General features: G+C 40.5%; 2 protein-coding genes across 3 annotated transcripts in view; both read left to right on the forward strand.

Annotated features, from left to right (window-relative positions):
- pde4a (phosphodiesterase 4A, cAMP-specific) overlaps positions 1 to 12,323 on the forward strand; it is a 73,760-nt gene extending 61,437 nt beyond the window's left edge. For both annotated transcript variants that reach the window (XM_050068668.1, XM_050068669.1), the window contains exons 9-15: positions 265 to 363; positions 457 to 621; positions 947 to 1,046; positions 3,055 to 3,209; positions 3,330 to 3,452; positions 7,843 to 8,025; positions 8,256 to 12,323. In XM_050068668.1, coding sequence (XP_049924625.1) covers positions 265 to 363; positions 457 to 621; positions 947 to 1,046; positions 3,055 to 3,209; positions 3,330 to 3,452; positions 7,843 to 8,025; positions 8,256 to 8,756 — 1,326 coding nt within the window. In that variant the 3' untranslated portion in view covers positions 8,757 to 12,323. The remainder of the gene's footprint in view (positions 1 to 264; positions 364 to 456; positions 622 to 946; positions 1,047 to 3,054; positions 3,210 to 3,329; positions 3,453 to 7,842; positions 8,026 to 8,255) is intronic.
- Positions 12,324 to 13,854: 1,531 nt separating this feature from the next.
- On the forward strand, positions 13,855 to 23,731 carry prkcsh (protein kinase C substrate 80K-H). The gene is made up of 18 exons (XM_050069734.1): positions 13,855 to 13,888; positions 14,230 to 14,386; positions 15,127 to 15,243; positions 15,438 to 15,533; positions 15,620 to 15,677; positions 15,810 to 15,927; positions 16,492 to 16,621; positions 17,089 to 17,173; positions 17,749 to 17,827; positions 17,958 to 18,041; positions 18,123 to 18,284; positions 18,382 to 18,475; positions 18,857 to 18,926; positions 19,092 to 19,181; positions 20,626 to 20,700; positions 20,803 to 20,902; positions 21,015 to 21,174; positions 23,501 to 23,731. Exons 2-17 carry the CDS (start codon positions 14,299 to 14,301, stop codon positions 21,159 to 21,161), a joined length of 1,593 nt encoding a protein of 530 aa, XP_049925691.1. The 5' UTR covers positions 13,855 to 13,888; positions 14,230 to 14,298; the 3' UTR covers positions 21,162 to 21,174; positions 23,501 to 23,731.
- Positions 23,732 to 24,693: the final 962 nt, after the last annotated feature.

Genomic DNA, 24,693 nt, shown 5'->3' on the forward strand with positions numbered 1-24,693 from the left:
TGTTCTTTCTCATTGTGGAAAAATGTTTTGCTGTGGAGGAGAAACCAATTTCTCCACTGGCAAACACCACGCCACGAAGTCATGTAGCCATAAAACATGTTTCATGCTGCATGTCTCAAACAACCTTATTGTAATCTAATCCAAAGAATCTAATCCAAAGAACCCACCACTGTAGTGTAGTGCACCTTTATGGGTGAATTTTGATGGCAATGTGATATAGATTGTTGTACTGATGTGTGTTAATGTTCTCTGTTGTGCTTTCAGGAGCTGAACGACTTGAACAAGTGGGGCCTTAATATCTTTCATGTGGCAGAGTTCTCAAATAACCGACCCCTCAGCTGCATAATGTTTGCCATCTTCCAGGTGAGAGACAAAGACACACTTCGCTTTAACTCACAGTGGATAATATAGTGTGTATCATGTAGCGTGACTTATCTATGACTGTCTCTGCTGCAGGAAAGAGATCTACTGAAGACCTTTCGGATCCCCATCGATACGTTTGTCACCTATGTGATGACCCTGGAGGACCACTACCATGCCAATGTGGCCTACCACAACAGCCTCCACGCTGCAGATGTCACTCAGTCTACTCATGTACTGCTATCCACACCGGCTCTAGATGTAAGTACCTCTATACGTCTGCCACTACACATCCAACTTCACATGCACAGACTTTGACAAATACACAGAATTAACCCAGTATAATTAATACCTAAAATAATAGAGCTATAGTTGCATAAATGTTTGAGGTCTATTCATCTGAGTTTATTTGATTTATTTACAGATTTATATACAGAGTATTACTTTTTTGGTTAATGCTACAATTACTGGGCCAAATCATTTCTTTGTGTGTACCAGGCCCTGTACAAAGAATACAGTGGTCAAAGGCACATTGCAAACAGCAGTTTGACTAACTGTTACCCCCTTTTTCTCTTAAATTTCACAGGCTGTGTTCACTGATTTAGAGATACTAGCTGCGTTATTTGCTGCTGCCATCCACGATGTGGACCATCCTGGAGTGTCCAACCAATTCCTCATAAACACAAGTGAGTTGAAGTGAGATTAAGACACAAACAAACATGTGAAATATGAAAAGAAATGTAGGATGGGAAAAAACAAAGGACATCATGATGGCAAGAACAAACAAAAGGCTGCTTTTGTGTAAAAATCTAAATGGTTCAGGCTTGAGTACACCTGCACAACAAAGGGACGAAAGCTATAAAAGACCCAGTATAATGATGACAGGTCTCATGTTTTCCCAACTAAAAGTCTCTGATTTCAGAATGACCATGAGGCAGGTAGCTAAGATCCACTATGTAAGAATTAGATGAGGCCACTTTTCTGGGTCAGCTATTCTGATAATGCCTGTCATTCATTGTCTTTCTCCCCAGCAAAGGTTTGTCTTAATTGTTATTTTTAAACTCTTATTTCAAGTATCTGTCATGACAGTGTTAATGTACATTAGGGCAGTTTTATGTTTCCTTTGCCTCATAATAAAATGCTTCCATCCTCTTAATCACATTATAACTAATCACAATGCTGCACAGCACTGGAAAATTAATTTTAGGCGACAGTGCTGTACGGACCATTATGAACTGAGATGTGTGTACTTGAAGTGAAAGAATTTTAAGTATTGACATTTAGAGGCTCTAAACTTGGTCTGTGTGGTTATTTTAAAGGTATACTATGCAGGATTGTCACTTTCTTTTTGCAAACATGTTAGGGTGCTTTCAGACCTAGAGTTCTCTTGCTTTGGTCCGAATCAGGGACTAATTTTGTTACACAATCACATAATTGCCTAGAGATGGTGCTTGTTATCACGGCAGCATTTACAAGCGGACCAGATAAAATGTCTGTGTGAGAAAGCTGCTCTTGATTGGTCAGAATTTCCATGTGGGAAAAATCCAGGAAGTAAACAAAACGTTGAAGAAGAGTACACTTACAAGATAAATGCGACACTTTCTAATGTCACAATGGAGGGACAACTACGCAGGTTGATTTTAGCGCTGGTCATCGTGGACTATATTGCTGTCATTGTTCATTTTAGTCAAACCATACAGTTTGAAAACGAGGCGCGGCTCCAACTAGAAAACAATGTGTTGATGCATTGGATGTGCTGAATGTGCATATTAAGGCAGTACAGGAGGAGGTGCACATTAATAATCCTCCAGGACTGTAACATGCTCATGTTTAACCCAAAAAATGTGTCATGTGACTGCAGTTGGTTCAGATCGAGGTCGGAACACGTTCTCACCACAAACAAACTGCACCAGAGTTCGTTTCACCTCGCTATGTCTTTTTTTTGCGCTGTGTCTCCTGGGTGCCTGCTGGTTATAGTCTGGCACTTGGTCGCTACCTTTTTGTAAAGCCTGTGTTCCTGTGGGCTCCGGCAACACTAAACCCCTGAGCTTGCCTCAGAAAGTCTAAATGCACAAACCTGCTATTTTTAAATATCCCATGGAGAGAGACTCTCACCGCAGCCTGTTTTATTTTATTCAGAAAATGTTGGCGTGCAGGTTCGTTCTGCGTACGATAAACGAGGTGCAGACTTCCATCTGTGTCACCTGTAATAAGGAAATACAGTGAGTGATGGACAGAGCAGTGAGTGACAACAACCCTGACCACATTTAAGAGTACTGTTTGCAGTGGAAACGCTGAACGGATCTAGGGTCTAAGTACCATGTCTCTTTTGGTTCCAAAGGTACCATACTGAAAGTGTTTGGTGGAAATGGGCCTTTTTTGCCCTTGGTGCTGCAGTCATCCTCAGTTTCAGTTAAAAAGCACCCTTTTTGCTTGTGGTTCTATTTTTTAAGCACATTGATCTGTTTAGTGTGTAAATTGTGCTTTCAGTTGTTCTAAATGTAGATATTTGACTCTAAAGCTTGATTTGAACTCTGCCTCTTCCTTACATCAACTGAGTGGTTGTATATTTTAGAACACTGCCACCACAGTCTGATTCTAAAATGGTGATGAGCTGATGTGTTGATGGGGTGATGCAAATCACTGTATGTGTTTTTGACTCACTCTGTATGTGTTGTATGGTGCTTCCCTCAGACTCAGAGCTAGCCCTGATGTACAATGATGAGTCTGTGCTGGAGAACCATCACCTAGCTGTGGGCTTCAAGCTGCTTCACGAGGACAACTGTGACATCTTCCAGAACCTCAGCAAGAGGCAGAGACAGAGCCTGAGGAAACTTGTTATTGATATGGTGAGTGTTGACGGCACTCTGATTCTGAAGATATTCCTCGTCTCCTACAGCACCACCTTTCTGTTCTCCATCTCTCTAGTTTTTTCTTCTCTAATGAACTCCTCTCATGTTTCTTCCCAGGTTTTGGCAACAGATATGTCGAAACACATGAGTTTGCTGGCAGACCTCAAGACTATGGTGGAAACCAAGAAAGTGACAAGTTCTGGAGTACTGCTGCTTGACCATTACACTGATCGGATACAGGTGAGATCTTTCACTTCATTTACAAGAAACTTCAATCAGCAGCTGAGCCATTTAGCAGATGTTCTGATTCTGAGTCTGTCACGAAAGAACTGAGCATTACTGAAGCATGGATCTGATGTATCCAATAAATAAATTCAAGGGTGAATTCACAAAAGGACTGCACGGCTTTTGCAGCTGCTAAACCTGCACAAACAAGACCAAAAGAAATGTGTAATTCTCAAAGCACTTGCAAAGGGTGAAATGTATCCCTAACAGTGATGCCAAGTAAATAGCGTCTTGTTCCTGTGCTCTTTGCACATATTTCAATGAGGAAATATGCACAAATTTGGCCAAAAATTTGCTCCATTCAATGCAAATGAGCCTCATTGTATTAACAGTCTGATTCACAAAGATCAGCGCTAACAGACACGAAGTTACACTGAAATTATGAGCATCTTTAGAAAGCTGGTGGTAACTGACAGACTGGAATATTAATAAATCCTAACTAGTTTCTCTCTGCTATGTTTAAATTCCTTGCTTGAAGTTTTGAGGAATGTCTCTGCAGTTTGTTAGCCAGGACCTTAAGCTCAGTCTGAATTGTAATCAGACGCAAAAGGCTGCAATACTTTATGGGCGTGTGTTTGTGCTGTTCTATCAGCGGCGTCACATCTTTTCTGAAGTGAGCCTTGAGACAGGCAGATAGCGGTGGCAAGTATTGCATAATTCATGGTGCTATCAGCGGCCACAGTGCGTTCTTTGTGAATTTGCCTGTTAGACTGTTAAAAAAAGGGGGTTGTGTTTGAGATGAAGGCTCGGCAGGATGTAAACACTGCTTTGGCTAGAGCTGAAGTGGAGCTTACTGCACAGTGTAGGTGGCTGGACAGAACACCAACTCAGATGAAGACTAGTTGATACTCCTGCATCAAAATATTGCACCCTTGCAGGACGCGGCTCGTACGTGGGAGATATGTCCTTGTCATAACTTACATGCACCTCCTCAGAATGTCATGGCATGTAGTGGCAACACTGGGTACATAGTCTCATGTAGCCAGACCTATCTCCACAGCACTGTGTCATGATTTTGGTATAGGAGGGAAATGCTCTGGGTTGTTTGTGTTTCTCTAAACCAGTCACAAGCATCTTGGGTGGTGCTAAGCTCAGGATGCAGCGACTGTGCCCTTGCAAAACAGTAGCATGAATGTAGCGGATGGGGAGGAGAATGCTGGCTGAAATTGCTGCCCATTGGCATGTGTATACCCACAGTCTACATCCAGTGAGTCAGACGACTGTGTACATGGACACCACAAGAACTTGTCTGTCTGGGCTTTTTTTGTATTTTCTCCAACCCATGACCACTGCTGGTAACATTAATAGATAGTTAAGGCAACACATAGCAGGAGGTAGAGCCACAGGATGTGCTGCTGATCCACATCTAGAGGATTTGGTAATCAAAGACTTTGCTTAAAGGCAGAATGTATAGACTCATAATCCCTCTCAATCATCTTTTATTTAGTGTGTGGCGGTGTCTCCATCTGCAGAGACCCTGCACCTGCCTGTATTCACTTATTTTCCTGTGTTCTGGACATTTCTGTGTGTCAACCTTTGGGCAGTGGTCTGTAGACCCCTCCTCAACAAATGCACGCATGGTGTAAGGTCAGGACTCTTTAAAAACGTAGCGACCAGGTACCAGATCATAAGCATGCATCCAAGAGGAGCTGTTGAGCCGGGGAGGATGGGCAAACATTAAATGTTGTGTTTACAAATCACAACTGACAAATCCTACTCATCCTGCCTTTAAGTACTTGATGGATGAAGTAGGTGTCACTTTGTTTTGTCAATGAAGACAGAGAGATGTTGCGTGGGGTAATATTTTGCTGAAAGCAAGAGCTGCTCAGTATTATCTAAACTGTGTTTGATGGACTGGATGATGTCAGCCAGGCATGTAGAAATATATTTGACCTGAATGATTGAGGTCCAACAAGTGTTTTTATGGGAAATGTCTGATTCAAGAGTTTTGGAAAGGAATTAAAAAAACAACACTAGTCTGTAGTTCTTGACTGTACATAGGTGATGAGTTCGTCATTAGCATTGGAGAAATTAGGTAACTTCAAAGTACACAGCCTGATGTGGTTGCTAACACCACCTGAAAATAAGTTTCTGTACCTTTTTGCAGGCAGAGGAGAGAACAAAGTTGAAGTCCCCATAAAACAAAATTCATTTTCCCTGTTTTTATCCTGTGTCCCTGTGTTAATTGATCATTTATCTCCTATTATATGACAAATATATGTCAAAAAGTCAGCATCAGACGATCCCTGTCTTTTCTTTTCAGGTGTGTTTACAAAAGTTCATCCAATCAAATGAGACTTTGGACAACTAGTTAGCCGCACTAGTCATAAAAGACCGCACTTCAGTGCTTGTGGGTTGTAGTAGCTAACTGAGCAATGACAAGAGAGATAGGAAGATATGTGTGTTTATATATCAGTTAGCAAAACCTTTGTTTTCATTTCCAAAACAATGTGTTGGAGGTCTTATTCATTCAGCTCTCCCTCGTCGTCCTCCTCCTGACTTAACTTCGAGGGAGGCGTGCGTGGTCAGTCCGCTCAGCAGCTGACTTAGCTGTAGCTCTGTATTGTGCTCACCTGCCCACTTTCAAACGGTCTAATCAAATGCAAAGGATGTGATTGAAATCCCTGTAGGAACTGTTGCTGCATTCACAAGCTCATTAGATAGTCGCATCTCTGAGATGGGAAGTTGTTCTGCCAACTGTGGTGTGTTCATGAGCTTGTAAGTTGTGATATGGAAAAAAAAAAAGGATGCTACAATGAAGATGTTTTGTATTTCATTGCTTAGAGCATTTAACATCCCAGTGAAGATTCATGTTGCTATCTCATTTTGCTGAAACAGTTTGAAGCTTCATATTACAAAGTAATTTTGTCCCAAACTTGTTGCTGCACCAGTGCATCCCCTCAAACTTAAAATATTGCTCTACCTGACGTGTTATCAGTGTTCATGCTAATAAACATTCATTAATTCATTTTACGTAACCGCTTATCCTGTTAGGGGTGGCGGGGGGCTGGAGCCTGTCCCAGCTGACATTGGGCGAGAGGTGGAGTACACCCTGGACAGGTCACCAGACTATCACAGGACTGACACATAGAGACAACCATTCATGCTGAATTTAGAGTCCCCAATTAACCTAACCTGTGTGTCTTTGGATTGTGGGAGGAAACCAACGTACCTGGAGAAAACCCACACTGAAACAGGGAGAGCATGCAAACTCCGTACAGATGGTTTTGAGCCCCCCACCCTGAGTTCGAGCCAGGAACTCTCTTGCTGTGAGGCGACAATGCTAACCACTGCACCACTGTGCTAATAAACAACTTTTCTAAATAATCTAGCTCACTCTACGTGAACAACAACTAACAGTTGCAACCTAATACCATATAACAAATTACATGTAAGCAAAAAATTAATATGCAATATGCGAATTAATAAAAAAATGTCTTAACATCAAGCATTTATTTTCGTCCGCCATGTTCCCAGGTAACAGAAAAAATACATCTGTTTGGGAGTACTGAGCATACGACTGGATAAATGAGACTTTTTGCTGTTGTTCAATGTGGACCCTGATTACTTTATTCATAAAGAATATTTGCCTTTTTTAAATGCTGTGTTTACCGGAGACATGCCAAATTCAAGGTAACAGGTGGCAAGTTATTTATATACACATGATCATTTTGCAGGTGAAGTGTTCCTTTAATCCTTTGAAACCTGAGCAAGTTGGCTTTATTTTTTTCAAAAACACAGGAAGAAGGCAACGAAAGAAGAAGTGACCCAAAATATTGCAAGAAATTAGTAAAAAATAAAATAAAATAAAAAGTAATTTACTATAAAAAAGAAACAAACAAACAAGGAAATGACTTGGGAAAAAAAAGTGCTTAAAAAACAACAACAATTCTTTACCATATATTTTTTTTTATTATTATTTATTTTATATATTTTTTTATTTTATTTTATTTATTATTTTATTTATCTTTTTTATTTTATTTTTTATTTATTTTTATCTTTACCATAATTTTAAATATGTAATAATAATGATTATAAATATAGTTTTTCCCTGTTTTTTAAAATAATTTTCTAAATCTATTAATTTATAATTTGTGGGACATTTCTCGCCAAGTTGCTCATTGCCTTTTTCCCCATGCTTTTGACAGAAATCGCCATTTGCTCGGATCGGAGTTCAAAAGTTTATAAATTTGAGAAAGGCGTCTGAAAGCAGCACAAGAAAAGTAATGTAACGTCAGGTTTCAATGGGTTTAAGGCAGATGACCTCCATGCATTCTGAATTCAGTCTTAATAACTTTGTATATAACCAATATAGTGTGTTACATGTGACCGTGTATTTGTGCAGGTGTTGAGGAACATGGTGCACTGTGCCGACCTGAGCAATCCAACAAAACCCCTGGCTGTGTATCGACAATGGACGGAGAGAATCATGGAGGAGTTCTTCAGGCAGGGAGATAAGGAGAGAGAGCGAGGGATGGAGATCAGCCCCATGTGCGACAAACACACTGCATCCGTGGAAAAAAGCCAGGTAAATGATCGGCTCTGGAATATACACACACGTGTGAATATGATTCTGTGCACAACTGGATAAGTGTTAATGCTGTAGGCGTGGTGATAACCACAGTGCAGAGAGCGACCTGTCATCTCTGATCACAGCAGTCGTCCTCGTACATTTTTAATGCTGATTCGTAGGGAGTGAAGTGACACCACTGTGATTTATATGATGTCAGTCATACTCTTTTTTTTTTCTGGGTGCAGGTGGGCTTTATCGACTACATTGTTCACCCACTGTGGGAGACATGGGGCGACCTTGTGCACCCTGATGCCCAGGACATCTTGGACACTCTGGAGGACAACAGGGACTGGTATCAGAGCACTATCCCACAAAGCCCCTCGCCACCTCCCGTGTGTCAGGATAAGGAACTCAACGCCTGCATTGACAAGTTTCAGTTTGAGCTCACCCTCGAAGACAGCTCTCAGGCAGAGGAGGGAGACGAGGGAGACAAGCCTACGCCAAATCATGTGGCAAGGGACTGTAGTCAGGGGGAGGAGGAGGAGGGTAAAAAAGAGGAAGATATAATGGCAGAGGAGGAAAACGAGGACATAATAGAAGAGGAGGACGAGGTGGCGATGGAGGAGGAGGAGGTGGAGGAGGAGCTGAAAGCTCACTTGGAGGTGAGATCCGAAAAGGAGAGACTTTCTGACACAAGTCCTGTAGAGGAAGAGGAGGATTCTTCTTCACAAGCTGAAGATACATGAGTTCCGCTCCTGTATCTCACTCCTCACTTGCACACATTATCTTGTTCATCCTTTCAATGGCCAAACCAAGAACAAATAAGACTGCAATGACAATACAGACCTTTAAATATATTTTTCAAAAAGGGAATAAATTAAAATCGCTTACAGAGAAGGTAATTACACAGCAACTGTAGATTTGGAGTGGTCACAAGTCCTCCGACTGATTTCACAACGAACTTTAGACTGAGAGGAATTAAGGAGAGCATTAACGACGGGCAACTGAAGACAGCGTAGCACTCTGGGACTGGAATGCACACACACAAACGCACATAAAGTGACACACATTGTAGGAGCAAGTCATGTAGAATACACCAATTCAGTGTGTGTATGTGCATGCGCCAGCCATGCAGTATAATTGGAGCGAACCCCCCCTCCTTTCTTGCAAACACGCACACTTGACTGTATGTTTGTATGTGTGCATTTACATGAGGGACACTGATCAGTAATGAATCTCTTTGGAAAAAGCCATCTCTTAATGGAGTATTAACTAGTCAGTCAGTATTAGTAATTCATGTTCGTTAGAACCTCAACAGAAACTGTTCTCCTCAGAAAAGCTACACATCCGAGTGACTTTTTTTTTTCCATTTCTGTCGGAAAGAAAAATAAGAACATCCACAGAGTTGGAGGAGGAGAGAGGAAGATACCGGAAGGAAAAAGAAGATGCTGCGACGAAGGGGCCGCTGGGTCCCATACCCCTTTTCCCTTTACGAGGAGAGTGCTACTGGTGCAAGATGGCTCTGTGCCTTTCTGAAACACCAGCTTCCTGAATGGAGCTGTCGTGAAGCAATGCATTGTGGGACAGGAGTGTCTGATTTTGTTATCATTTTTTGATTGTCTCTTGTTGAAGATCTCTCTTTACTGTTCATGGTATTGTGGTGTGTATCTCACACGTAAAGTTTCTGTGGTGATATGTTTTTGAGCTGTAAGTCTTCCTTTTGTTGCTCTTCTGGTAATATAATAACTCAGAACTCTAGATGCAGAGCAATCACAACCACCACCACCACAACCGCCAGTGGACTCTTTCCAGCTTATGGTTTTTTCTTATTAGAATGCTTTTTTTAAACTTTATGAGAATAAGCCATGTGATGCTTTGAAGCATAAGTTTTGCCTATTTTCTATTTAACAGTTGCTAAATACGTTGAAGGGATACAGAATTATTTCATCAGCAGAACAAATTTCCACTCGCCATCTCACACCCACTTGCACTGTGTGGTTACGTCTCCTCATACACAAATGATTCTCACCAAAGTAAAGGATGAGAAGCTTCAGTGGGTGAAGTGATTTAAAGGAACACGGATGAATAAGAAAATCAGGGAGGCAGATGTCAGGGGAAAGAAGCGTGACTTGGCCAAAAGGTGGTCTGGCAGTCCCTAATCATCCTTGTTATGTTTGATGCTTTTTTGCCTTAATGTCTGATGCAGGATACATACCTGCCAGTATGTAGATTTATAAGATATATAATAGATATCCTAGTATATTTATATCACGTCTGTATGCTTATTTCTGTGAGTATCAGTGTGTCTTTACACAATGTATCCAGCATTGCATTCGGAGGGGAAAGGGAAACATTGCTGCCAATTAGCTGTTATGTTGTTGCTGTGCTCGGACCAACATAAAGAATGTTTTTTTAATCAGGAGGGTAAAATGACTATCTCATAGATACCTGGGGGCATGCAGGAGGAATGAGAAATGGGAGTTAAGATTGTGTGGGCGGTGAGAATGAATAAGGGTGTCCTTTGTTTGAATCGGACCAGATATTGATTTGTTGTCATGATGGAGTTGACGCGTGCATGTGTTTGTTTGCGTGGCTAATTGTGTGGTCATGAGTAAGCGAGTGAGTAACAGAAAAGAGAGGGCAGGATGCTGAAAATGTTGTCATATGTGTCATTGTTCCCTCACTGGCATCGCCACATGTTGTTGAATGGTGTTAAGGATTCAATCAGCACAGCTTAAATAGGTCACAGTTTGTTTAGGTGTTTGTTTTCACAGGGTAAAAAATAATAATAATAATAATAATAATAATAAAAGAACATGAGTGTGGTTCTTTTGAAGGGTAAGAGCAAGTTTCTGCAGGTCAGTAACTGAGCTTATCTGAAGACACCACAGCTCGGTGCAACAGAAGCCTGTGTGTTTGACCTGCTCCGTCGCACCATGGAGCAGAGCTGCCGGGCCACCACACAGGCTTTCATCTTGTCAATGGGAATCCAGGATTACTATTGCAGTTACTTACATAAAAAGATTCCCATATGCATCGGCCTTTTACTTTAAAGATGTTGCTTTGTTTTTGTGGCTTCTTGTTATGTCATAAGCTATAAAAACATTAATATTTAATTGCCATACAAACACGATACTGTAGCAATTGTTTCTTATTAAGGAAATTATTCAATTGATTGATTGCTGCCATTCTTTTTAAATGATGAAAAGAAAACCACGGGAAGTGTTTTCTTTGAACAGTTTGTGTACAGTTTATTTTTATATCATTCTGGTGGATGGTCTGGAAAATGAATCACGTGTTGATGATATAGCTATAAGCATTACCATTCTTGTATATAATGTAATATTGGATTGTAAATTATAAATTTATCCAAGTCATGATGATTGACGAATAACCACTTAAGGTTGTTAAGTGAACCACTAAAGCACTGCAGGCCATATCCTCACCTTTTTCATTCTCTGGTTATGTTTTCGCTCACTTGTGCTAACATGTTTTTTAATTGTCCACATTTATTGTTAAAAAATCAAATTTGTACCAGCACTTTATTTCGTCAGGTTTCGGGGCAGACAGTGTGTTTCAGGTAGTGTACAATCTGTGCTGGTGGTTTGGTCATTGGCGGTCACCTGTTGATTAAATTCCATTGGGCCAAATCACAAACCGTCATCGTGCAGTCGTCAATGTTAACCCCTTTTCTAGAGGCATAATCAAACAAAGAAGTCATTCTCTATTAATAGTCCGTGTGAGATTGAAGTAATTTGACCGAAAAGTCAAATGTAGGCTGATGATGTCACATTGGATGTGACACAATCAAAGGAAATAAATATGTCCTTATCAAACGTGGCCATTTATAGTCCTATCACCACCTCTATTTCTTAGTAACTTTAATCACTAGCCTGATAGCCTAAATGTCCGTCCAGTGGTGGCCTAACTAGCTGGTTGCTGTCAGGTTATTTTGTTGCAGACTGACTCCCTCTGTGAATAATACTCTGGGCTTTAATTCATGTGTTTGTTCACAAGTAAGAAAGATTATTCAAGGGGAAAAAAACAACATGAAATGATTGTAATATTTGTAAATGATCTTGCTGTAATGTGTAAAATGTGTCCAAGTTATTTTTTATTATATTATTTTTATGAAAGTTTTTCCTCTTAACAGAGCTGAGGTGTCATTTTGTGAATAAATGCATTTAATAAGCAAACATCTATATATAAAACAATATTATAGTATATCAGTATATTTTTCTTTTATTTCACTGTTCGGTACTGTAAAGTGTGTTAAAAATACAAATAAAGTAAGATTTTTATATTAAATGCAACACCATTGTCATGTTCGCTGTCATTACAGTTTCATTGTATGTTCGTCCCGTTTGGTAGTTTGTCACCAATTTAAGTGTCAGCATTTCATATGCTGGGTTGTCCATCTTGTCCCATTCTTGTGAACATGGTATCTCAAGAACGCCTTGAGGGAATGTCTTCAAATTTGGCACAAACGTCTACTTGGACTTAGTGATAAGGTGGTCATAGGTTAAAGGGCAAGGTCACTGTGATGTCACCCAGTGGTTCGTGGACTGCCGTTTTGAAGCATCAAGTTCGGCATCCCCATCGTGTTTTTTTTGGAGCCAGAAGTGACTTTATTTGGATCAGAGGGTAGAACTGTGGAGGAGCGAGGGGTGGATCTGACTCATAGAGTGCAACATCGCACAGTAACCCTGTCACTCAAGCTGCCCCGCCCTTAAAGATACATAACATTGGGCTTCAATATAATGTAAATGGGTGAGTTACAAAAAAAAAATTAGCTCCCTGTCCAGTTGTCATTTTAACTGCAGTTTTTGGCACTCCTGCATTGGCTTCATTCTCCAGCCTTGGTGGTTGCTGCTTGGTCAAAGGTCAAGATCAGTGTGACTTTGCAATTGTCTCATTCTCGTAAAAGCAATATCTCTAGAACACCTTGAGATCATTTCTTCAAATTTGGCACAAACGTTCACTCGGACCCAATAATGAACTGATTAGATCAGATTAGGTCAAGGTCACTGTGACCTCACAAAACACGTTTTTGGCCATAATTCAAGAATTCTCACACCAATTATGACAACTTTTTACACAAATGTCTAATAGGATGAAATGATGAAGTGATGACATGTTGTGTCCAAAAGGTCAAAAGTCAACTTTACTGTGACATCATAATATTCTGCATAAAACACTTTTCTGGCCATTACTCAATATCATATCTTAGGAGCAGGAGGGGAGACATTTGGTCTAATACTGAACTAATTTTGGGTGCCCACCTTGGAACTGTGCTGATTGCATGAATCTTCTGTGCTTCCAGGGGGGAAAATGTGTGTGAAGCATCCATGTTTTCACAGGCAAGTGCAACCTGACTGCTTTGCAGAGGCATACAACCTAATAAATTAATACTATTATTATTATAATTATTATTATTATCATTATTAATTTATGACTCAATAGGCTAGAAGTGTAACCTTATTTTTATCTATAGCAAGTCCAGAAAGACTGTATTATGACCTAGGTATTGCAGCCACCTTCCCTTGATTTTTAAAGACATTTGTACTGTTTTTAAGATACATTTAAATGATAGTGCAGTTTTAAAATAATATTTGTACAGTTGAACGTTATTTACTTGTTAGTTTTTTCGCTGATATTGAATATGGTGTAAGGATGACAGTATAAACAGTGATGACTACCTGCACCTGTCTGGCATGAGATGGCTGCATCCTCCCCAGAATCCTCTCCTTCAGACGGGTGTCACGGCTCTCCACCAATCACAGGGGCTAAACAAAGCGTCGTCCAATCAGAGCGAAACAAGACGGTGGGGATACACGCATGCGCTTTGACATTACGGAACTGGACGGAGTTTTGACCGGTAATGTTTAGCTGTTAGCTTGTTCTAAGAAAAAATAAATTTAAGTTTTCTTTGTCTTTATCCACTCTTTTAACTGTATATACTAGAGGTATTGTGATGGTATTGTCACGGCATACGTAGTCTCGGTGTTTTTTTATTTACGTATTAGTTTAGGGGTTGCTTTTAGCTAAAGCTATAGCTAATTGCGCTAGTTAGCATTGATTTGTTAGCTGTCGGCTAACTAATTAGAAGTCGTCGTGTACCGTCGTGAAAAAAAGCGTCGATACTTGATGTAGCTTTGTCGCTTTTGTATTGTACAAGATTATCGGTTGTTACAGAGTGCTTCCTGTATTACTCTGCAGGTTGTGCGTGGTTGAGGCGGTTCCAGTGCATCTTAATTTTCCTGTATCCGGACCCAGTGTGGAGCAATCATGATGCCCTGTCAGTACCTGCTGCTGTTGCTGGGTGTGGGAGTCTCAGCGGTGGAAGTCCAACGACCTCGCGGTGTCCCCTTGTCAAGTAAGCATTTATGATTTAATTACAACCAATAAGACAGATCCATTAGCACAGTTTCCTCTGGGGTGAAAGTTCACAATTAGGTCTCTGGAGTTTTACAAGGTTCATTTATTTGTCATTTTACAACACAAGGGTGCACAATAGTATATAAGTTATAGCCCACACACACTACACACACACAGAACATATCGCTCCTACTATACTGTATCTTATATTCCATACCATACAATGTTAATACATCATGTTTTACCACATCATATACTATATTTTGCTATATTAATACAGACAGCACTAAATATCATTACTTAATTACTCTGTATTATTTGGGTGTATGTTGTTACTATACCCACTGCTATTAATCATATTGTGTCACTTTACCTTGTAAGTTGTCTCTTTGACTTAACCTCATAACTTTGTCTTTATTTGCTCTTGCACAGTTTGTGTTTTCACCTCTGCTTTTATACTAGCAGTGTAGACCTCTTATTTATTCTTATTTTTATTGTTGACTTCTCTATTTATTTCTGCTTATTTCTTTGTTTGTGCTGCTACGACACCTGACCTACCTCTGGGGATCGATTATGGCTTATCTTATCTTAACATATATTTAAATATTCAAATTAGAATAGACTGAAGTGTAAGAAGATAAACATTATATACAGTTTCTTATATATATACATGTATACTTAGAGAGACTTTAAAAGCTGTCATGGCACTGACCTGTTTTTTCTGTTCAATCTGTAAAGAGCGGCAGTTCTATGACGAGGGCAAACCTTTTACTTGCCTGGATGGCTCCCGCACTATTTCCTTTGACAGAGTGAATGATGACTACTGTGACTGCCAGGACGGCTCTGATGAGCCAGGTGCGTATATCCTGCATGCTGAAAATTCCTGTACTACTGTCTAGTGCTATTTTTTTCCCACAGTTCACTGAATCAAATAAAATAGTTGCTAATAAATGTATAGGAGGCCTAGTTAGTTGGTATGATTCTCACAATGCCAGGTCTTGACGATATCAAGCAGCGGTTTTTATATCTGACATCACAATTATTTGCAGGCACTGCCGCTTGTCCCAACGGCAGCTTCCACTGCACCAATGCAGGTTACCGACCAGGCTTCATCCCATCCTCTCGCATCAATGACGGAATCTGTGGTAAGAGTTTTAAACGGTGCTGACTATCTCTTTTCAGGTGTGTTGTACAGTTAGGATGTTGTTTAATGTCTATGTCTTTTGTACAGACTGCTGTGACACAACAGATGAGTACAATAGTGGTGCTGCCTGTCAGAACACCTGCAGGTGGGAATGTTTTTGGGTTATAACTCTAATAATTTGTGCATGCCTCACAGTCCAAACCTGATTTCCCCAGTGAAAGATGAAAGAAGATGTTAAATGTTTTGTTTTGTTGAGTATGTCATGTGTTATTTGCAGGGAGATGGGGCGCAAAGAGAGGGAGAGCCTGCAGAAGATGGCAGAGATCGCGAAGGAGGGCTTTCTGCTGAAACAGCAACTTATCCAAGAGGCCAAGAGAGGCCTTGAGGATAAGAAGGTGCGAATAACGAGAAAACCTTTGGTATTTGCAGGAATAATAATCAAGATCCATAGCAATGAAACATGGATTATTGCAGTATCAAATTTGTTTTTATACAGAAATACTGACACTTCAGTAGAGACGTTTAAAGGTGTCAACACAATCATTGTATATCTAGTTATGCCACCAATGTTTTGCTAACTATACACAGAAAAATAAAAGCAGTAGTTTGAGTAACCTAATGTTAAGCACACCCCACTCACTCACTCAGAATAGGCCTGGTTCACATCCAGAAAATAGATGCTGGCCATCTGAAGTCTCTTGTAAAACACAAACAAACAATTCAGCTAATTTTAGAGTAACAAAAGATGCCAAGTCTTCCAAGTTGTTGGTGAGTTTATTTGTGGCACACTGTTGTTTATCCTCCATATTGCCTTTTCGAATGATATCACAGTTGTTTTTTAGGTGACGTGTTCTTGTGGTTGCAGAGATGTAAGGACAGTGTTTCATAAATTTAGTGGCGTTCCATATATATGTCGATATTGTGTAGATTGCTTAATTTAAAAAAAATTGTCTCAACAGGCCAAACATGCAGAAGTTCAGACCAGTAAGAAAGAACTGGAAGATAAGGTGGAGGCTCTGAGAACTGTAAAGGAGACCGCAGAGCAGCCAGAGAAAGAAGCCAAAGAGCGCCATCTGAAGGCCTGGGAAGGTAAATTAGGATGTGAAAGCATATCACCATCTACCGTTTGTACAGAGCATCACATTACAGATAGTATAGACAGTTTTATTGATATTTTTTTTAGCTCGACCAGTGGTTCTCAAACTGTATGGTGGGGCCCCCTGGGGGGGCATAGAGCCACTGCAGGTGAGGCGTGGATGACCAGGGATAAAACATGGAGTGACAGCTGAGTGAATATGATTTATTTAGGAAAAATAAACGAACAAGAGTTTGCTGCTGGTACCATGGTGACTAATATTTAACCAAAATTCAACATGATTCCTCTATATTAGAAGCCTGAGTTTCCTTGATACCACTTACCAGCACACTAGTAACACTCAGAAAACTTCCCTGATACAAGACATTTAAACCTAAAGTGTAAATTCTGTCAAAAAGTGTGTGTGTGTGTGTGTGAGATCAGAATCTCTAATGACTCAAAAATGTAATTTCTGATTCAGAACAAAAGGCTGTTCTCCAAATGGAGAAGGACAAGGCTAGAATGGCTGAGGTGTTTCTTGAACTGGATGACGATGCAGATGGCTTGTGAGTATCAGCACCCTCCAGATTTATTAGCACCCATAATGAGGGAAGGCCGTGTTGTAAAGCTTATCAGAGACAGCTTTAAGAGCAAAGTCAAGTGAAGTAGTGCAGAGAAGAAATACGGCATTTGTAAATCTGGAGCCATATTTATTTTAAGTTGTCTTGTTGCTCTGTATGTTATTTATTGTTTATTCAAAGTGCTGCCACACAGCAGACTTAAAGGTTCAGTGTGCAGGTTTAGACCTGCTCCTTATGTAGGTACAAACAGCTCATTCTAAGGTAACTAAAACACAGTGCGTCCTAATTTAGGTGATATGAAAACACAGGTATGACTATTATATACTGTTTCTGCCAGTAGATGTCCCTAAATCCTACAAACTGGACCATTAAAATGCTATAGCGACCACCTTTTTTTCTGAACAAAAGTGTCTGAGAATGGATTATTAACAGACTGTATGTTCATGCCTTTCATGTGTACATTTTGGCTGATCATTAATATGATTGTAATTCAGTGTTGCTGTAGTTGGCCTTGTTGTTACTACGACTCAGTGAATGATTTACTGGTGTGTTTGTTTCAGTGTCTCAGTGGCTGAGCTTCAGTCCCACTCGGAGCTCGACCCAGATTCAGATGCTTCATTCACAGAAGCAGAGGCTCTGGTAAATTATATTTTTAAGTGTTCCTGATGTTAAAGTGATGTTATCAATAAATATAAGTATTTCAAAAATGGTTGCACATCTAAAGGAGCTGAACATATCAAAATGTGAATATTGTCTCTGGTTTGTGTAGGGACTGTTGGGAGGAGTAGACAAAGTGGACACCGTAGCATTTGAGTCTATTTGGAATAACATCAAAGACAAGTACATATCAGAGGTAAGAACAGGATTATTCCTCCAGTAAGCTCGGTGTGTGAAAGCCTCGACTCATCTAAAATTGCAGCTTTCTTGGCATCAGGCCAGCGCAGACACTCCAGCACCAGCAGAGACTCCACAGGAGGAGATCAGGGAGCCAGTCTCCGACAATGACTCCGAGCCGTACCCTGAAGATGACATCCCAGATGAAGAAGAGGACGACGACGAAGAGGACGAAGATGATGACCAAGATGAAGACTATAAGGTAAGCCCAGTGAGTTTCTCCTTAAAACTTCTCCTGGATGGCACTCAAGTTTATGTTAGTGAGTCATTTTTTTTTTTTCTCTGTGTTTGATATGCAGAGCCCTCCTACGATGCAGACCCAAGAAAAGAAGGATGACGATGATGAGGGGACTATGCCACCCTACGATGAAGAAACGCAGGGCCTCATTGATGGTAAGCGTGTGTATAAAAGTGAGTGACTCAGCCAGTCCTCGGCTATGATTAAATGAGTCATGCTGTGAAATACTAAGAGGAAAAAAGCACAGATGTGACTGCTTACCTATTAGTTTGAATTTTAATGTGCTAACTTGAAACTCATCAGTCTTTCTGGTAGTACAAATAAATAGTTAATTAGACGGACAATGTGATTCATTTAACAGATGTGTTGCTTTTAAATGACAGAAATCTCTCATCAAAAACATCAACAGGAGGGCATGAGTGGCTCACACTTTTTGTATATGTGTGTGTATGTGTGTACATGTGCTTACATGTATGTATGGGTTTGAACCAAGCTTAGTTAAAGGGTGTATTCAAATTTTGGCATCTGATTCCCAGCTGCTCAGAAAGCCAGGGATGCATTCGATGAGGCTGAGAGAGCTCTCCGGGAAGTTGATGATCAGATTAAGTAAGTACTAAGAATATGAAGGCGTCTTTGCCAATAATGCAATCAGTGTTTGTTACCACAGCTGCAATTTCCAACAGCTGCAGTGGATTATTTTGTTGCACAATCAGTGTGGTGTTAGTAACAAGAAAGATTACATTTTGGATTTGTTTTATTTTTTATCTGCAGGAACCTTGAAAAGGAAATCTCCTTTGACTTTGGACCCAATGCTGAGTTTGCCTACCTCTACAGCCAGTGTTATGAATTGACAACTAGCGAGTATGTGCACACTCTGACTTAAAAAAAATATATGACTTGTGTTGTTTAATTATTCTGTGTGTCTGATGTGCAAGCAAAAGGCACACTGGTTGCTGTTCACTGTACTTATTTCTTCTTATTCTCCATCTTCCGTATGTTTTTTTTTTTTTTTGCCATGCCTACTAAACCTACTACTACCACTATTCCTGCTACTACTACCTCAAATACAGAAATGATGGGCGTATTTAACGATTGACAGCTCCTACATTTGAAAATGTATGGAAACATTATATATCAGCATCTTCAGTGAAGCCTTGTGCTACTCATAGTAAAAGCTATTTCTTCATTCTGACTCAATGTTTGAGTTGAGAGAGTATTTTGGATGAAGATCACCCATGGTGCTTCACGTACGCCTGGATAAATAGTACATTCAGCATCTGGCTACTTAGACCACTTAACTCCCAGTGTAATATCCATGCTGGGTCCTCTCATGAAACCGTTTTTAATGTCAGCTGTTTCGTCCTCTCCTTGCAAGACTTGTCAAACAGCAGCTCCACGGTAGCTCAGCACAGCTGTAAAGGCTGATTTATGGTTGGCCGCTTGACACTTTTGATGAGTGTTGCCCGAGAGAAATTAAACAGTCGCACACAATTTTCAATTTATGCTTAAGCTAAAGGTTTTGAGTTGTCTCCATAGCAACAAGACCCCCCCCCTCCTTCCCTCCCTGCGTTTTTACGATCCGAGTCTATTTCCGTCACGTTTAGTGAAGCGTAATCTGCACAGACAGCTGTTTAAATCACACAGATACCCTGCTGTGTATGTGTTTTTCATTTATTAACCATATCTACATTGACTGATCAGCTCCCAGTCTGTCTGCGAGCTGCAGATTCCCCTCACTCTCTACGGCGGGCTGGGAAATAAAATCAATAAATACAAACACTGTTGATCTCTTGCCATGGTTCCACCATGAAAATTATTTTGGTTGAGTAATTGTCTGCAGTCAGTCAGCCTGGTGAAGGCAGCTTGACTGGCCGCTGTGGACAGAAAACTACTAACTCAACGGTGATCATAGTAACACCACCAATAACATTGCACAACAAAATTTCACGTTGTCTGCAACATAGCAAAATTCAAAGAAGAATATTGTGCAACACTTTTTTCTGTCAAAAAGCAACACTCATCAAAAGTGTCAAGCGCCCTACCATAATTCAGGCTTTAGTCAACCCAGGTCTTACTAATGGTATTAACATGTGCTTCCTGTATATACCTGTTTTGACAGTGGCCTTTGCTCAACCATTGTATTTTCTCTGTCTCACTGACATGCATACATGTGGCCTTAGTACTTGTAATATTAATATTGGGATGCAAACAAGTATCAGGCACACAGTCAAAATATTCTCAAGAAATGTTCTAGTTTGTTGTAAGTTCCTACTTCTGAAAGACTAAGTTCATCTTTTGCTTTCAGGTACATCTACAGGCTCTGTCCGTTCAACAGAGTTTCCCAGAAACCCAAGTATGGTGGATCAGAAACTAACCTCGGGTGAGAGAATATATATGTTGTTTCTTACTATTTTGTGTTATATGCTGTTATTTTTTTACACACTTGACTTGTCCCATGCTTTTCATCACTTGCGCTCCACAGAACATGGGGACAATGGGCAGGTCCTGAGGATAACATCTACTCTGTGATGAAGTATGAACATGGAACAGGGTGCTGGCAAGGCCCTAACAGATCTACCACGGTGAGTCTCAGGCAGTTAGCCCCGACTTGATCTGTTTGTACTCCTGGTTTTTCAATCCTTTAATGTTTCTCATCGGGCAAAGCACAGAAAAAACATATCCTTTGTCTTTCAGATTAAGTTAACATGTGGAAAGGAGACAGTTGTGACATCTACCTCAGAGCCCAGTCGCTGCGAGTACCTAATGGAGTTTACCAGCCCTGCTGTCTGCCAGGAGCCTCCAAGCCTGGATGCAGCGCTTCATGGGCACGAAGAGCTCTAGATCCACTTGTTTTGTGAGTAGTTCTAACTTGTCTGTGTTAGTTGGAAAACCTTTAAAATGAATTGAGACAATCTCCCGCTGTTAAGTGTGAGGGCACATACAGTATGGTCTGCTGCAGGACCACATCTTTTCCCCTGTAGGGTCTTAAATTGGTCCTACAATTGGGCCAAGACTGTGTAGAACAGTCTGTTTTTTTGAACAGAAAATCTACTGCACCTACAGTGAACAACTGATCACCATTTCTAAATGGTGTAGACACCTTCAAATGCATGTGGAGGGTTAGCGTTGCAGCATTTTCAGGCAAAGGAAATCCCCTGTTCAGTCACAGCTTCCCTTTAGAAGAACAGCAAGACAGGAACAAGAGCAAGGTAATGGCAACTTTATTTGAGATCATGGTAGTTGTTAAGTTGATAGAGGACTAAGAGTAAATGAATGATAAGAATTTATTCATGTAGTATATGGGTGAAAGCTGTTCCTTTGGATAAACTGGAGGAACAACATTGTAATGTATTCTCTTACTGGTACAGTATTGCATCCACCCTTAACTGCAGACATCTTAACTTTAGACATCTTTAGAGGTTTGTGACAGTTCAGCCATTTGCAGTTCATGACATTTTCACTAAATATGTCTGTAAAATTAATTTAAATGGAAAGCATTTCATACTACATATTGTCATAGCATGCTTTATGTTGCGCATCTCTGTAATATCACTGCTACCGTTGCTATAGACTGCTATAGCTGTAGCTATCATTTTTCCAATCCACTTTAGATGTAACCTCGCCCACTTTTGCATGAAGAACGGCCTGATAATTGTCTGCCAGCCTACTGCTAGCCAGCGTTAGTGACAGAGCTAGCTAACTAGCCAACCCTTGAATGTACCCCACGGTCCCTCCACCTCACTCCCTGCCGCTCGAAGACTACAAAGCCAGATAGTGTGCTTGTCCGGCATTGAGTTTCTTTTCCCTAGGATGGTGAAGGCTTGACCTGCCCTTCTTTGCCTCTGACTGGGTTACCCTGATATTTTTTACCATTATCAGTGTTACTCGTCATGCCTAAACCTAACCAAACCTACCAATGAAGGCAACGAGTATTAATCAGAGGGAGAGTAGGTTGGTTCCTGCCCTCACCATTCTAGGAACCTAGAAGATATCTAGTGAACCGGCAGGGAGTCAGGGTGTCATCTTGCCCCTGAGGGTCCATTTAAGTGGAATATGCAGCTATAGTAGCTTGGAAAATAGCAATATGGGTAGTTAAAGGGAAACTGCTGATTTTCAACCACCTCTGTATCATTGCAGTGTGGACAGTGTATATGGTGGAGTTCCACTGAACTTTTGTTGCAGATGAGCAGGGAACCTTGGGTTCTGGCGGCATTTTAGGAAAAAGCCGAAAACTGTTCATCTGCACACATACTGCGACGACAGAGCTGGTTGAAAGTCAGCAAAATTTCGCTTCACAGCTGAACCAAGTAGAAATCAGCCAGCCACTGTTTGTAAAAACAGGCGAACACAGGGGAGACATACACATGTGATCAAGACAGTTACATAAAGGAGGTAGAGAGGCATCGAAATCCAACGTCCTGCTTCTAAGGAGAGGGATGAGAGAGGTTAGAGTTCCTCAGTGTTTTTGGCAAGGGTGGTGTTCACAGCCACTGATGGACTCAAGCTGTGCTTTTTCACAAGGCGTCCAGCTATAAGACACCTCTCTGAGCCAGCAGCCGACTTCCTGTTTGCCACAGCAGTAGGCTGGCAGCCAATCATCGGGCCTTGATGTCTGGCAGCTAGCTTTTGTGATGCAGAGGTGGGCGTGGTGTCATCTAAAGTGGGTTGGAAAAATGATAGAATCACTCAGGCCTGATGCTGCACAGAGTGAATAGATATCAGGTGTAGCTTCCCTTGAAATAACCAAGGATCATAATAGGCTACTGTAACTTATTTAACTTTTCAGATGGGTTTGGTGTTTTAAACTTAGAGTCTAGAGTATTATAGTAGTTGTGATTGATGGTGTTATTGTAGACAGGGTCCCAAAATAAGCTGAGCTTTATGATAATGATGTAGTGGATGACTTTTGGTCTGTTTAAGCAATTGTGGAGGTGAGAGTGCCTGAAACAACAGAATTAGGTTTTTTTTTAATGTGTCATGGATCTAAATAAGCATCTAACCCCAAATGTGCTGACTCAAAGATAACACAGGACGTGGATACATCACTGGTGTAAATGCACAGTCATTGGAAAAAAAACCCCTCCAGGGACTAATTGCAACTGAATTGCCCTTCCCTATAGGAAGTCATGACTAAAGCTAACAAGCCACTGAAGTGAATGTGTTTGCACTCACTCTTGCAGGTTGTTCGTGAGGGACCACAGTCACTGCAGCAACATGAAGTTGCCATGCTGTGAGCAGCACCACCTTGGCGCCAATTAACATTTGAGAGTAAACGATGGAAATTCCTTCCTTCCTAGTTACCTTGTCTACACATCCAGCTTCCACTGTACCTGTTGTGTTGTTTCTCTGATTTGTGTCAAATGTAGTCATTCCATTGATTTCAAATAAAGTACATTTTATCATGTTACAAACTTGTGTCTGTTTTCTAACTCCAGATAAAACTCATTTATCTTATAATTTAGCTGTCAATGAATACTGGTGGCATCCGAATAAGGTGCATGCTATTTTAGATTATTCGCATCTAGGGTAAGAACAGTCACACTGCAGCTATTTGCCTATTCACACCCATCCTTACAATATGTTAGGGTTAGGACAAAGAGGTCATGGTCTGGGCTAGTAGTAGCTAATCTTGGATATTGTCTGAGATTATAGTGGTACATTTAGAAGAAAAAACTCAATGTACTACCAGAAAATCAGGTGACGTAGTAACACAGTCTGTGGAGGGGGTCGGATGAATGAGTTAAGCGATTAGGGGACTTTCACAGATAAGACTGGGGTTTGAGTCCTTTGTGAGTCAACATTGGATTGTATTCTTTAGACTTAGTTGATTTATTATTTTCAGTTTCAAGGATAAAGTTGCTAAATGCACATTGTGTACCTAAACTTTAGCTGAATACCTGAATAGACCCGTTCATGTTCGCGTAAGTGTCAAATAGCCACATTGGCAGGTGAAGATAGCATTGTTGGCCATGGGCACCTGGGTGCCAATAGCATGTGCCTTTAATTAATTTCAGTAGTATTAATTAAACATACTTCTAAAACATAGCTTTAAATACCACAGTAGGAGGAGCTGTCTAGAAACCTAAGAATATATTTAAAGCAACGATTATAGTCCATCCTTTCTTTCATACTCTCAAACCATTTAGCATAGTTCAATGTAGGCATTTATTTAATGGATTTAAAATATTTGCCTACTTATAAAAATACCTATTATATAACAAAACAACTTGGTATTGAAAGAAATGTTTGGTCATAATTTGAATTTTTCCAATACTGATACCAGTATCAGAAATGCCTCTGATACTTCTTAAAATGCTGGATCACGTATCGGAAAATATGCAGGCCAATGCACAGATAAAATATGACAGAGGCC

The sequence above is a fragment of the Epinephelus moara genome, chromosome 18, assembly GCF_006386435.1.
Source record: "Epinephelus moara isolate mb chromosome 18, YSFRI_EMoa_1.0, whole genome shotgun sequence".
NCBI lineage: Eukaryota > Metazoa > Chordata > Actinopteri > Perciformes > Serranidae > Epinephelus > Epinephelus moara.